Below are 16,026 nucleotides of genomic sequence, written 5' to 3' on the forward strand. Positions count from 1 at the left end.
TTTAATTTTAAATCTATTTATTTAAAAGATGATGGGCCTCTCCTACAGATATAAGGTTTTCTTCAATGCTGTTGTTCTCTTCAACTTGCTCTAACCTGCAAAATAACAAAACACTAAGTTATCCATCAGTTAGAAAATGGTAAGATAAAAATAAATGCATTTTTTGGAGAATAAAAATGTGGCTGCTCTCAGTATCATAATCATTTTCATTTATCTGTGATAGGGAGATGTTTATATCCATCCATTCATTTGTTCTAACATGTTTTTCGTCCATGTTAGGATTAAATGAATACATTAAAGAAGCATGAATTTTAGTACATCAGACAAAATGTGTAGAAGCATTTTATTCAGCTCTTTATGGTCCTGACTTGGTAAACACCCACAAAATTATTAACCATCACACTAATAACCATCTTGAGCTCCATGTGCCTAACACACATGTGGGCATGTCTACACAGTCAGAAAACAGGACAGCTCCCATGACTTTCGTAAACATTTTTTCACACTCAGAGTTGCTGAAGCATGGAACAAACTACCTGCATCAGTTGTTAGATGCCAAGACACTGCATCCTTTAAGACCTCCATGCTTCCTGAAATTCATGAACACTACACCTAATATCCACCCCCCTCTATACACATGCACTCATGCATATCATGACTCATGCTCTGTTCACGTTCCTGACTTTTGCACATAATTCTCTGCACTGTACATGCACCTTTGATAAGCTGTAGAGCACCTGAGCACGAAACACAATAATTTCATTGTTATTATTATTATGTTCAAATCTTACCAAGATTAACTTTGCTTTTCAACTTTTCAGGATCAATAAAATAAAGTACCACCGAAGTACTGAGGTTGATGTAACTGACTAAGCCCACCCCTTCTTTAGAATTGCTGGCCTTGTGTCAATATTTGAAACCATTGAAATAGCGAGCTGCCAGGATTGTAAACATATTAAACAAAACACTTGGTGGTATTTCATCCAGCTTTTTATGTTCTGAGTTCAAATGCCACCAATGGTCAACATTGTCTTTTGTCCTTTCCAGGTCAATAAAATAAGTACCACTTGAGCAGTGGAGTTGATGCAACTGGCTTGCCCGTCTCCTCAAAATTGCTGGCCTTGTGCCAAAATTAGAAAGAATTATTGAGGCATTGTTTTACAGCTGGATGCCTTTCCTGTCCCTAATGCTTTCCTGTTTTCCAAGTAATCAAGCCTTCATTACACACACCTTCAGAAGGGCAAAATGAGTATACAGTATGTTGACAGAAGAAGAGCCATCATCATGATATGTTGTTCCCATGTGGCTTAAACAAGCCTTCTTCTTAAGGTTGTATTCTACTGCCAGATGTCCTTTCTCTTCTTTTCAATGAAGTTCTTCCATACAGTTCTATATTTAAGAGATGAGGAATTATGTGCATTATTTACAATTGATGGATATTTGTCCTCATCTTGTTTGTTGTTAACACAACGTTTCGGCTGATATACCCTCCAGCCTTCATCAGGTGTCTTGGGGAAATTTCAAAACTGGGTGCTCATTCCTAAGGTATTTTTCAATGTTGTTATTGTTGTTGTTGTTGTTGTTGTTGTTGTTGTTGTTGTTGTTCAGGTCACTGCCTAGAATCAAACTCGGAAACATTGTGTTAACAACAAACAAGATGAGGACAAATATCCATCAAATGTAAATAATGTAAATAAATTGATATTTGAAACGCCATTAAAATTATGTGTCTTTTTTTTTTTACCTTGGTAATTCAGTATTTAGAGGTTGGTATATACAGTTGTAAACCTTGTCACTGAACTGAAAAAAATTCAGTGATAATGCAATTTTATATTCCAAGCTTTCATTTCAATGTTTAAGCCAGAAATGTAACTTATTTATCCATTAGAAAATTTTTTAAATAAGTGTTTTACAATGACCATTGTTAAGTTAATATCTACAGACAAATCTTAGTTTTTAGTTTGTAAGCAGTGAGCCTTATAGGCACAGGAGTGGCTGTGTGGTGAGTAGCTTCCCATATTTTTTCATATTTTTAAAAACTTACCATTCGATAAATTATACAAATTTCACATTTTATATCTCTGAAGAGCAGAAGAGTTATCTATAAATACTTATCAATATAGGATTCCATTATAGGGACAACACTTCTGTGAAACGATTGTAAGATGCTTTCAAAACTTAATTTGAAACTTTTAAACTGTCATGTTTATTATTATATATTTATACTTATGCATATTTACATATATTTATATATATTTATATTTTTAATACAACAATTATTCTACACACGTATATAACTTTCTGAAGAACTTTCTAATATTGATTTCCTGATATTAATAACAATATTTTATATAATATATATATATATATATATATATATATACATGCATACATGTATGTATGTGTGTGTATATGTTTGTGTGTCTTGTTTGTCATCCCATCATCGCTTGACAACTGATGCTGGTATGTTTGTGTCCCCAGTAACTTAGTGGTTTGGTAAAAGCGACTGATAGAATAAGTCCTTGGGTCAATTTGCTCGACTAAAGGCGGCGCTCCAGCATGGCCGCAGTCAAATGACTGAAACAAATAAAAGAATAAAAGAGTATAAATATATATAATTATGAATGTTGACTTAAATATGTTAATATTATATACAAACTGTCTGGTTATCCCATTCGTTTGCCAAATATTCTTGATAAAGTCTTCTGCATAGTGTCCATGATGGAATTTCAAGATTTCTTCAAAGGATAAATCACTCTGGAAAAACAGTCTAAATGTGGGATCCATGGTCAGTTCTTTTTCTTTGAAACAACTGTTGATATGGAAGAGAAATGAATAATCAATGATAGAGTGAAAATATAATTACATGTGTGTTTATATTTTTATTACATTATGTTATAATGTGTTTCGCGCACGTATACACGCACGCACACCTACATACATGTGTGTGTGTATGTGTATGTATGTACACACACATACACACACACACACACACGTGCACATGCACACACACACACAGAAATATAGTAGTACAGATAGAGGGGGGGGGGGGGGCATTACAATTTATTAAATGAGTATGACTGTCATAAACACCTTCCCTCTCCTCATGCACATACATAAACACAGAGACAAACAGACAGACAGACAGACAGAGGAAGAAAGAAAGAGAGAGAGAGAGAGAGATTATGATTTATTAATTGAACATGATTGACACAAGCATTTCCATCTCTTCAGACACATTAGATGGAAACATTACCACACACATAAACAATGGGAGGGTGGAGAGAGAGAAAAAAGGAGAGAAAGAGGGAATGAGAAGAACATTAAAATGTCAGATGTGAAATAAGTTGGCATTGAGTCAACAATGCCAAACAGGCAGCACCAGACTGGTTGTGCCATAATGTCACACACTCCATCCAGCGCTACTCAACAGTAGAATGGAAGGAATTGTCTTACTGACTCCTCTGTTGGGAAAATGGAGGTTTATTGCTGAGAATAATGAAATTTTCATCATAGTTCACAAAACATGAATTAAAGATGATATCATTTTATCACATGGTCATATCAGTTATATGATTTGAGATAATTTAAGCGTCACTCCTTACCTTTCGGCAAAGGCACACAAGCGTGACACACGTCTCATGACAACCCACAGATTGAACTTGTTTAACAAACAGCATTCTGATTGCAAAGATGGAATCATTCTGGAAATATAAAAAAGACGTGAATTCTATTTTTGATATTCAGTAGAAGCTGCAGAGTGACTCAAGGGCCAAGAGTTTCGTGCACAGGCATGGTGATTTAGACAACACTAAAAATGCTTCTGTGTGTGTGTGTGTGTGTGTGTGTGTGTGTGTGTGTGTATGTGTGTTTGTGTGTGCTGTGTGTTTGTGTGTGTGTGTTTGTGTGTTTGTGTGTGCGTTTGTGTGTGTTTGTGTATGTGTGGGTGGGTTTATATATATAGAGAGAGATACATGCATACATACATACATACATAATATATATATATATATATATATATATATATATATTATATACTCTAGGCACAAGACCCGAAATTTTTGGGGAGGTGGGGGCCAGTCAATTAGATCAACCCCAGTATGCAACTGGTACTTAATTTATCAACCCCGAAAGGATGAAAGGCAAAGTCGACGTGGGCAGAATTTGAACTCGGAACGCAAAGACAGATGAAATACCGCTAAGCATTTCGCCCGGTGTGCTAACGTTTCTGCACACTCACCCCCTTTTATGGCTAGAATGTCTCTGATCTGCTTAATTAGCTCCAGCTTGGGAGTAAACAACCACAGAAGCTGTCAATACATGACATTTTTTTTTCTCTCAGAAACAGAGAGAGATCTATATACACACATATAGAATGTTTGTTTTGTGCTTGAATGTTCATTAAAGACTAAATCATTGAATTGTTTTCCCCCCTCTCTCTCTCTCTCTCTCTCTCTCTCTCTCTCTCTCTCTCTCTCTCTCTCTCTCTCTCTCTCTTTCTCGCTCTCTGCTTCATCTGCCAAATCCCACCAAATAAATAATGATAACCAAACAAAATAATAAACTATGCCTACAGGTTCTTATGTCTCTGACGCAGAATGTTTCTCAGCAAATGAAATTCACGGTAACTTCTCCACACATGATCTGTGTCGTCCAGTGGTAACACAGGGAAGCAATTCTGGGTTATAGATAAAATATATTTTTTTAAAAGTGATTAAATATATGAAACTTTGAAGTCACTATCAACATTATTCTTGTAAAAGAATAATAAGAATGTACTCCACAAAAAAATTCTTCAGTTTAAAGTAAAGTTGATTTTATTAAAACAAACAGTAATAGTGTTGATGTCATACGAATTTATAATCTTTTGAATGAATGAGAAATAATGATTGTTTGGAGGAGTAGATCTTGAAGCACATAATGCTATAAATAACAGCATGTAAATATTAGGTTAGGAAAACCTCTTTAAGTAGAAAATGTCAAAGCCAGCCTTCAACATTCTCTGTCTGAAAGGGTTTTTCAATTCAATACATTTACAGGCAATTATTTATAGCATTATGTATGTACTTTGAGATCTATTCCAAAAAAGAAACACACACACACAAACACACACATATATATATTTATATATGTGTGTGTGTGTGTGTGTGTGTATGTATATACTTATTTATATATATATATATATACACATCATCATCATCATCATCATCATCATCGTTTAACGTCCGCTTTCCATGCTAGCATGGGTTGGACGATTTGACTGAGGACTGGTGAAACCGGATGGCAACACCAGGCTCCAGTCTAATTTGGCAGAGTTTCTACAGCTGGATGCCCTTCCTAACGCCAACCATTCAGAGAGTGTAGTGGGTGCTTTTACGTGTCACCCGCACGAAAACGGCCACGCTCGAAATGGTGTCTTTTATGTGCCACCCGCACAAGCCAGTCCAGGGGCACTGGCAACGATCTCGCTCGAAATCCTACGGGAGCCAGTCAGGCGGTACTGGCAACGGCCACGCTCAAAATGGTGCATCTCATGTGCCACCCGCACAAGAACCAGTCCAGGGGCACTGGCAATGCTCTTACTTGGCTTGCCGGGTCTTCTCACGCACAGCACATTTCCAAAGGTCTCGGTCCGTAGTCATTGCCTCGGTGAGGCCCAATGTACGAAGTACATATATATATACTTATACATATACATATATATATATATACTTCAAATTTAGCAAAAACGCACCAAACTGAAAATTTGTAGCTTATTCTTCATCGGCCAACATCCCAAAATCCTTACAATTGCTCGCCTTTAACATTGATATTGTTCAGTTTTGGTAGCGCCAGTGATGAAAAGTCACTGGGAAAAGCTAACGAATGTACAAGACAATGGCAGAAAGAAGCACAACATAACGAAACATATATATACAACAAAAAAAGCCAAGAGAAGAGGGAATAGAAAGTCAGAAAGTAAAACATTATGGAGGGAAATATGTAAATAAATATGTATAACCTTTTAACCTTTATATTTAACCAATATACCTTTTTTCTGTAAAGCAGTAGATTGTGATTTGAGAGAAACCTGGTACTATTTCTAGTGGCATGTACAACCAGGTAGAACCGCCTTTGCTGGTGCATACAGTAACATGTGAGCATTGTATGTGTGTGTGTGTGTGTGTGTGTGTGTGTGTGTGTGTGTGTAGCTTGATGGGATGATTATAATCCTGGCTATTGCCCCCATAAGCACATCCTGCATGATCCTGGCTAGTATAGTATTCCAAAGTCAAAAGGAGATCCGTAAGACTTCAATCCATATAGAGAGGATCACTACACAACTCCAAAGGAAGATCCGGTTGGCTTAATATAAGCCCCACAGAGTGAATAAAGCTTTCATGCAATTATTGTCTTCTAAATTCTACCCAGAAAATATTGGACAATCAAATTCCAGAGTAAAAGACACTTAAGAAAAGTGGGCTTGAATCCCAAACCACAATGGTACCAAAAGCAACCTTTTTACGTAACCGTGTGGTTAATAATCTCTTGGAGATGAAACGTAGACCAAGAGATTAATGTGTATTAGTTCTTACCTTTAGGGATAATTGGTAGGCCACATATTTAGCTCGACCATTTTCAAAGATGGTTCTGGGATTCTGAACACTGATTTCCATTATTTTTGGCTGTAATAAGAAAATAGGCAATTAGAAGATGAGTAGCTAGGGAGGGAGGGAGGGAGGGTGGGTAGTAGCTAAACACCAGTTGCTCATACATACGTACATGCATACATACTTATATGTGTGTACGCGCAAACACACACACACACACACATGCTAGTGGTGGTGGGGAGAGGGGAAGTGTAGGGTGGAGGAGGACGACTCCAAACTGTGAAAGTCAGTTAAGGTTATGGAAGCACCAGAAGTTCCAAAGTATCTCTATGATACAGGACTCCATCAATTTGTTGACATAGTTAATGAGACAGGCTGGACAGCGATCGACAGGTGATGCATGGTCACCCATCTTGAACAGAGGTATAATACTGGCAATTTACCACTGCCCTGAGGTAATACAATTATCAAGAAATAATTGGGGAATCATGAAAAACTGGTTTAGCAGAAAGAGCCTTCTGTATTTCAGAAAGAGCATCCATTACACTCTTGGAGTGGTTGGTGTTAGGAAGGGCATCCAGCCATAGAAACCAACACAAAACACAGACTGGAGCCTGGTGCAGCTCTCTGGGTTACGAGTTCCAGTCAAACCGTCTAACCCATGCCAGCATGGAAAGTGGACGTTAAATGATCATGATTATCATCATCATCATCATCATCATCAAGACCAGAGGCAGTCCATTTACTCATATTCTTGTGGTGGTATGTACCACAGCATTGCAGAAGTAAATTCCACGGATGTTATGGAATTGTAAGCCAGTAGCAGTGAAGATATACACTTTGGGATTATCAGTAATCTGGCTTGTGTGGAGGATTGCAAAGAGGGTTGATTAGAGAATTAGGCCTCTTACTCAAATGCACATATTTCTAGAGCATTTTACCATCTGTGTAAAGAAGTGCTGATCTCTGACTGTAGAGGGAACCTGTGGTAGAGGTAGACCCAAGAAGACATGAGATGAAGTGGTGAAGCATGTTCTTCAAACTTTGAGCCTCACAGAGGCAATGACTAGTGACTGAGACCTTTGGTGATGTGCTGTGCTTGAGAGGACCCATCAAGCCAAGTGCACCCATGCTGGTGGTACGTAAAGAACACCTTTTAAGCGTTGGGCCTCATGGAGGCAAAGTGACTCATTTCCTTTTGAGTGTTGGGCCTCATGGAGGTTAAGTGGCTGAGTTCCCTTTGAGCATTAGGCCTCACGAAGGTTAAATGGCTGAGTTCCTTTTGAGCATTAGGCCTCATGGAGGCTAAGTCGCTGAGTTCCTTTCAACCCCACAAAGGCAATGACTGAGAACTTTGGCATTATATCATGCTTGAGAAGAAGACTCATCGAGACAAGTAAAATCACCATCATGGCAGATACTTGTGTCTCACAAATTGGCACCTGTGCCAGTGGCACATAAAAGCACCCCAGTGTCACATAAATGGTACCCATGCTGATGGCACATAAAAGCACCCATTACACTCTCGGGGTGGTTGGCGTTAGGAAGGGCATCCAGCCATAGAAAGCCATGTCAAATCAGATTGGAGCCTGGTGCAGACTTCTAGTGTGCCAGCCCAGTCAAACTGTCCAACCCATGCCAGCATGGAAAGTGGACATTAAATGACGATGATGATGATGGAGTTATACATGAATAATTTGTAGATAACAAATACAAAGGAAAAAGGAAATGAACCAAGGTATCAATATTTTCAGCATCAGCAACATCATCATCATCATCATCAACAACTACAACAATAACAACAACAATATCAACAACAACAATATTCATAATAATAATGATGATGAAATAATAAGCATATGCAGAAGGTGTCCTTTACCTCTGAGAAGATGGAGGCGTTGCTAGCATGGAGATATTATAATGCCAGGGTCTAGTTTTGGTGTGACTCACAAGACAGACATGCCCAAGATAGATTCTTCAAGCAATCAGCCGTGTAGCAAAGTGTGGAAGCTCTGTCCCCAGAATCCAGGGATCGGGTTCTGATGTAATCAGCCAAAGTAAACTTGGTTGAAAAACATCAAAGTCGACCTTTAACCATTTTCTTCATTGACAGCCAATAAAGTGACAAAGCTGCCATCACTGACAAACAAATCTCGACTAACTCCACAGAAGCAGTAGTAGTAGTAGTAGTAGTAGTAGTAGTAGTAGTAGTAGTAGTAGTAGTAGTAGTAGTAGTGGTGGTGGTGGTGGTGGTGGTGGTGGTGGTGGTGGTTGTGGTAGTAGTAGTAGTGGTGGTGGTGGTGGTGGTGGTGGTGGTGGTAGTAGTAGTAGTAGTAGTAGTAGTAGTAGTGGTGGTGGTGGTAGTAGTAGTAGTAGTAGTAGCTATTGTTATTATTGTATCCATGTACAAGTCTCGGTTGGACATTTCCCCCACCTTGCCATCGCCCACCCTTACCCCACCCCGCCAAATAAAAACAAAAGAAAGTGTCGTAAACCTGATATTCCCATTGAGTATCGCCAATGATAAGACTAATAAACACACACACACAGTAATCATAAAGAGATGAATACTTAGATACGTACACACATACACACACACTTACATACATATATATATATACACATACATATACACATATATAGACATAAACACACACTTACATCATGCATACATATACACATACATACACACATATATATACAGATATAAACATACACATGCATATATTTCATACCACAAAACCACAATCACAGGTAAGGCTTCCATTTAGAGGAGCAGTGTTTTGCCAGTGAGCCTTCATGCTTGCACAAGTTGGTCCCAATGTTGAAGTCGACTTTGCTCAAATCTTTGAAGTGAGGAGAAGCAGGAATGGTGCCAAGTCCTGCGCTCTGATGCTTCGCTTACCCAGGAAGAAAAGAGAATTTTGCCTCACTTCAAATTGTCTTTCACTTTCATCATCATCATCATCATCATTTAACGTCTGCTTTCCATGCTGGCATGGGTTGGACGATTTGACTGAGGACTAGCGAACCAGATGGCTGCATCGGGCTCCAATCTTATCCGGCAGAATTTCTACAGCTGGATGCCCTTCCTGATGCCAACCACTCCGAGAGTGGTTGGTGTTAGGAAGGGCATCCAGCTGTAGCAACCATGCCAAATCAGACTGGTGTCTGGTGTAGCCTTCCAGCCCTGGTCAAACGATCCAACCCATGCCAGCATGGAAAGCAGACGTTAAATGATGATGATGATGATGCTATATAGAGCATTCTTATGTGTGTGTGTGTTTGTGTGTGTATGTTTGTGTGTGTATATATATATATATATATATATATATATATATATATATATATATATATATATATATATATATATATATATGTATATATGGATATATAGATATATGAATAAACACACATGTATATACTCACAGATATACACATATATATATAAATATGTACATAAATGAGTGAAAAATAAGTAAATAAATGAATAAATAAATGAATAAATAAATAGAAAAAAGAAACAGGATCTAAAAACTGAAATTTATTGGTGAAAGCCATGCTCTTATTTTTACCATATTTCTTGTCGCTTTTGTAACTTAATTTTTGATTTTATTTCAAAGCAGAGGCATTTTGGCAGAAGAGAGAGGAAGTATAATATAATGTAAGAGATCTATGTGTGACCTGCAATCTAGATTTGTCAGTAAGTTTGTCGGTTAGTTGGTCGTGAGAAGTCTGGATGTTGCACCTAGGTTTGCCTGTCATTTGGGAACAAAGTCCAACAAACTCAGACTTTATTACAGCAAATTAAATGCTTTATTCCTGGTTGTATGCCAGCAGTATGCTCTTAACTACGGCTATGCACACACACACGCACACATATGCACAGACACACACATGCGCACATGCACACACATGCACTCATGCACACTTATACTCACATACACACACACGTACACACACACATATGCACACACACATATGCATGCATGTGTGTGCTTGTGTGTGTGTGTGTGTGTGTGTGCATGTGTATGTGAGTATCTACAGACAGACAGACAGACATACAAACAGACAGACAAGCAGATTAATATATACAGGGTGCGTAAGATATTAGAGGACAGATTTATGTTTTTAAAAGAACAGATATATAATAACAGATAACTTTATTTATGAAAAAACACTATGAGGATAAAAATAAACTTTCTTTTCTATAATGTTATTCAATAAAGCCACCTTCAGCTTCGACAACTGCTTGTATTTGAGATCTAAATCATCTCCATGCTCGAATCAAGTGGTCCTGGTTCATTTTTCGACATTACTCTGACTATGGCAGTTTTCAAAGAATCTATGGTGTTATGGGCATGTTCATTGATCTCTCTCTCAACAACACTCCACATGTAATAGTCCAATGGATTGAGATCTGGGGGAATTAGGAGGCCTAATGTTAAGGGTTATGTGATCATGAAAATTTTCAGCCATCCATTCCTGCGTTACTAGAGCCATGTGTGATAGTGCAGAGTCTTACTGAAACACATATGGCCTTCCATTGCATACACTGTCTATCCAGGGCTTAACAATTATTTCCAGGACCTCAATGTAGGTGGTAGAGTTAACTCTAAGGCCTTGTGGAAAGAAGTAAGGAGGCATCCCATGTCCTTCATTGCTGACAACCCCCAAAAAAACAACCCCACTCCCAACACATTGGCATAGTGTACCTCAGAGTACATTAACCAATATAACCTTTTTTCTGTAAGGCAGTAGGGTGTGATTTGAGAGAAACCTGGTGACTATTTCTAGCAGCGAGAACAACCATGTAGAACCTCTCTTGCTGGTGCATACAGTAACATGTGCAAATTGTGTGTGTGTGTGTGTGTGTGTGAAAGTGTGACTGTATATGTGTGTGTGTATGTGCAAGTGTATGTATGTGTGTGTATGAGTGTGAGCGTGTGTAATAATATATGTGTATGTTAGCATATACATGGTTGTTGTTGACGTCCAGGTCAGACCTAATTAAGCAGACATGTGATTAAATGATTTCCAGTAAATAAGAACCCTTTCTCTTTATCCACACAGAACATGTTTAGACCACATTATCTCATATATCTTTCCTCTCGTTTTTTAACAAACTAGGATGTGATTTGGGGCTGACATTTTGTCAGATTGATTTATTAATGTCAGTGTTATTTTGGTTTTGTGAGTTTTTTTGTTTTTTTTTTACTTTGTGAAAGGAACATTATTTTCCTATTAAAATGAAACTGAATTGTTTAAAAAAAAAAAGCAAGAACTTTATTTTGTATTAATTTTATTTTCATTTAAATAGAAATAAATTGGTGCGTTCAGCAACAGAAAGTCCAATGACAAAATGTTCAGCCATGGTGATTTAAAGGAAATTCAGCTCATATTTCTAGCAGAATGGATGGCCATGTAGAGGCTCTTTCCTTACCTCTAATTAATATGTATGTCTGTGATAGATGGGAGTCTTTGCTGATATATTTGTTAACTTATTTATATCGCAAATTTGTGAATAATATCATTGTTGGTTACTGAGTTTCAAAGGGCTAAATGACAAATGCACTGCTATCTGATGGCAAGAGTGACTAGGGAGTATCTGCAACTCAGAGCAGAACAAATATCTCAAGAGATTTTACTTAAAAAGAACCATTTTTATGGTTTTACACACACACTTAAACACACTCCGACACAGACTATATGGTGAAATTCTGCACAGTTTTCGTCAACTAAATTCCATTTATACGGTATTACTCAAACTTGGGCATCAAACCATTAATCTGTTAATCATTAATCAACGAAGTTAACATTTTCATTACCAATTTAACTTTTATGTTAACCCTGGAAATCATTATTGGACTGATTAACTTCCATTACATTTAATCTCTGTTAATTTCAATTCAGTTGAAATTAATGGATTTTACAGTTTTGGCAGTTTTTAAAGGTGTTTTTAGAGCAAAATCTGATTTTTTGTTGTTTTTTTCTATAATAAAAATTAATGTTAACAGTTTATCTATAATTCCCATTACATTTTTAAAGAATTAACTGATTAACAGTTATCGAAGTTAACTCTTTGGCTGATGGATTAATGGTCAACGAAGTTAACTTTTCAATTAACGGTGCCCACCTTTGGTATTACTTAACTTGAATCTTTGGTGGAAGGTATTTACAAAAGATGTTGTGAAGTGGGAATGCATGCAGAAGCATGTGATTGCAAAGTGAACTTTTTGAGCATACAACCATGTCTTGCTTGTGTGGCATGAGTGTGTGTATAAACATGTTACACATGGGTGTGTGTATAAACATGTTACACATGTCCCACATGAACATATTACTGCATACTTATACTATCCATCGATTCTTGCTGTTGCATGGTGACTTGCATGCCTCAATGACCCTGAGCTATGTGAGCAGACCACAACTCCTGGTAGGGCTTTCCATGCTGAACAGATCAAAGGATAGGGCCCAGACTAGTACAGAACACTTCTTCCCAAAGGTAAAAATGGGTTTGCTTGAGGCTGACACCTTTACCTAAAAAAATGGCAAAGTTACAGAAGCATCAATGATAGTCAAAAACCAAACAAGACCAGGGAGAGAGAAAGACAGCCCAGGGTCAAGGAGATTGGAGAAATGTCATTAATGGCCTTTGCTGCATAAGGTGTTGAAGGGTTTACATAAGTGATCCTTATATTATACAAATGTTATTTCTATTCACATGTACCAAACAAAATAAAAGCAAAGGATGAAGAATAACAAGCAAGCCTTAGTAATGTCTGTGTATCAAAGAACAATATTTGATTACACCATTAGGAATGAACTGACACCAGGAATACGAGTCGTTTTTGAAAGGTTTTATTGACTTTATTACATAAGATCAATTCATTAATTGTTCCAACAGAAAACTAGTAGTTATGAGCAAGAAAAGAAATATACTTGATACACCAGAAATATGTAATAGGATATAAAACATTATAAGCATGAATTTGAGACAGAAAAGAGAAGTAAAAACTCTAATGGTGAGCTTGTTGTTGCTTTCTGTTTTGCATTAATGCCTATCATATCTAATATCATTTTACATCCAAAGTCTGGGCTGTTAATTCATTGAGAAACATGTAAATTCTTTATTGAATATCCAACTACTGTGATGGTTGTATTCTTGAGCAAGCTTTATAACTCTCTTTTCCCAGTTGACAACAGTCTCTGAAACTGCTTTATACATCACAGAATAGACATCTAGGTGTGAATATAATTGTCGTAATAAAAACTACATTAAAAATTGCTTTCACAGATAAATAGATGTGGAACAACAACAACAACAACAAAATCAAATAAATTAAAAATAAAGTTCTTTCCCAAATAATTAAAGTCTAAAGTTAGTTTACTAAACTTTTTGTTGTTGTTGTTTTGTTTGGATTTATAGGACTGATCAGTAACTTTGATATTTTTCTTTCTTTTTTAATTGCAGACATTAAAAGAGTAAATATTTTGATCTTCACACACATTGGAAGAATTATAAAACAACTTTAAAACTACTCATTGTGAGAATTATTTTTTCTTCTTGTTCTTGGGGTTTTTTTTTTTTTTTATGCTGAGTGGTTAGGAAGCCTTGAAACCATAAGGTCCTGGGTTCATTCCCATTGTGTGGCATCTTGGGCAAATGTGTTTATTGTAACCTCAAATCAACCAAAGTCTTATGAGTGGAAATGGGTTGACAGAAATTGTGTGGACATCAGTCAGATGGGCTGTATTTGTAATTTAAAGGTCCAAGCTTGTCACATATTTTGTCACATTGAATCCACTTGGGAATAATTCTAAGAGTTCACATGACTGGAATACTCAACCACTTACATAATAATTTAACAAGTAGGATGTTCAGTTGATGATCAAGCAACTGAATACTCAGAAGATCCATTACATGTTTATAAAGCAGAAGGCATCCCTGAGAAATTTCTCCCATTCGTTAAATTAATGATCAGTTTGAATGCCTCACTGCTTCACAAGTTGGAGAGAAAACATAGGCCAGAGAGGATGAGCAGGTGGAGGGGTGGGGCAGATGTATCTGGAATGGTAAGGAGAGAGAGAGAGAGTTATTGTATCAGTCCGGTGGTTGTACTTTGTTTGGAAAAAACCAATCTACTTAGAGAACCAATAATGTGTCTACTATAGACTATTATTTCCTTTGCACTCGATATATATTCACCACAATATTGATCAGTTACCTCTTCATCCTTTTGTGTAAATAATTAACCCCACTACCATCCTTCACCCACCCCCACCCCCCAACACTCAGCCTTCAATGAATATCGATATATAAAAGCCAACAAAGAAGCTTTTAAACAGTCTCTTAACTTGCTAGAAATAGCAACCAAATTTCCTCAAATCTGACCTTGTTGTCTTTAAAATGGAAGGCCATGGCTGAACACCTTCAGTCAAAAATCTACTCAAACATGACCAGGAACTGCATAATTACAACAGCAATATGTATTCTAATGTAGAGATGTTATTAAACCCCGAGTCAACCACGACCAAGTAGAACAATGACTGAAAGTATTCCAGCTGTGATTTTTTTTTTTTCTAGACACACCTCTAGATTACATCAGCTGATGTCTAATTCCTATTTTAAAACAATAATGTGTGATTTGAGGGATTTTGTCTACTATTTCTAGAAAGTATACTTCAATATACTTGCTATATGACCTGAACTCCTTTTAATGTTAAAGAAGAAGAAAAATGACAAGGCATGGTTGTGTGGTTTCAAATGCAGTCCCATTGTACAATGCCATGAGCAAGTGTCTTCTACTATTGCCCCAGGCTGAACAAAGACTTGTAAGTTGATGTGGTAACTGGAGACTGAAAGAAGCCCATTTATTTATATATATTATCATCATCATCATCATCATTTAACGTCCGTTTTCTATGCTGGCATGGGTTGGATGGATAGACAGGAGCTGGCCAGCTGAAGAACTGTCCAGGTTCAAATTGTCTGTTTTGGCATGGTTGGCATGAGGTATGAGATTAATTTACACCAAAGCTGCACGTTGTCAGTTGAACCAACCAAACACAGAATATATAACTTATACTTCTTTTAATAATACAACTGAGAAAGGTAAAAGTTATGTTGATCCTCATAAGATAAAAATTCAGAATGTTGATGGATGAATCAAAATACTAGGAGATATTTAATCTGATACTCTGTATTTCATCAAATTCTTGTAAATAATTAACAACTAATGATAACGAACTATTATGAAGAGAAATATGAATAAATGATTTAAAAGTTGGTTTATACTCAAATCAGCAATGATCAAGCAAAACTGTGATCAAAAGTATTCAAGTGATGAGCATCTAATCTATTTTTCTGTGCAATATCTAGAATTACACGATCCAAAATATCCTTTCCTTTTTATGACAGTAAAATGTGATACAA

At 36.9% G+C, this 16,026-nt stretch overlaps 1 protein-coding gene across 3 annotated transcripts in view; it reads right to left on the reverse strand.

Annotated features, from left to right (window-relative positions):
- LOC106876913 (uncharacterized) overlaps positions 1–16,026 on the reverse strand; it is a 23,015-nt gene continuing 6,989 nt past the window's right edge. Inside the window, exons 1-6 of one of the 3 annotated variants that reach the window (XM_052973841.2) lie at positions 8,470–8,787; positions 6,576–6,665; positions 4,575–4,678; positions 3,606–3,704; positions 2,660–2,812; positions 1–95 (exon numbers count right to left, since the gene is read on the reverse strand). In XM_052973841.2, coding sequence (XP_052829801.1) covers positions 14–95; positions 2,660–2,812; positions 3,606–3,704; positions 4,575–4,678; positions 6,576–6,656 — 519 coding nt within the window. In that variant the 5' untranslated portion in view covers positions 6,657–6,665; positions 8,470–8,787 and the 3' untranslated portion in view covers positions 1–13. Of the gene's footprint in view, positions 96–2,659; positions 2,813–3,605; positions 3,705–4,574; positions 4,679–6,575; positions 6,666–8,469; positions 8,788–16,026 lie in introns of those variants that run through there. The other 2 variants (XM_014925662.2, XM_052973842.1) reach the window with 2 other exon arrangements.

The sequence above is a fragment of the Octopus bimaculoides genome, chromosome 16 (genome assembly GCF_046866305.1).
Source record: "Octopus bimaculoides isolate indiv1 chromosome 16, ASM4686630v1, whole genome shotgun sequence".
Classification (NCBI taxonomy): Eukaryota; Metazoa; Mollusca; class Cephalopoda; order Octopoda; family Octopodidae; genus Octopus; species Octopus bimaculoides.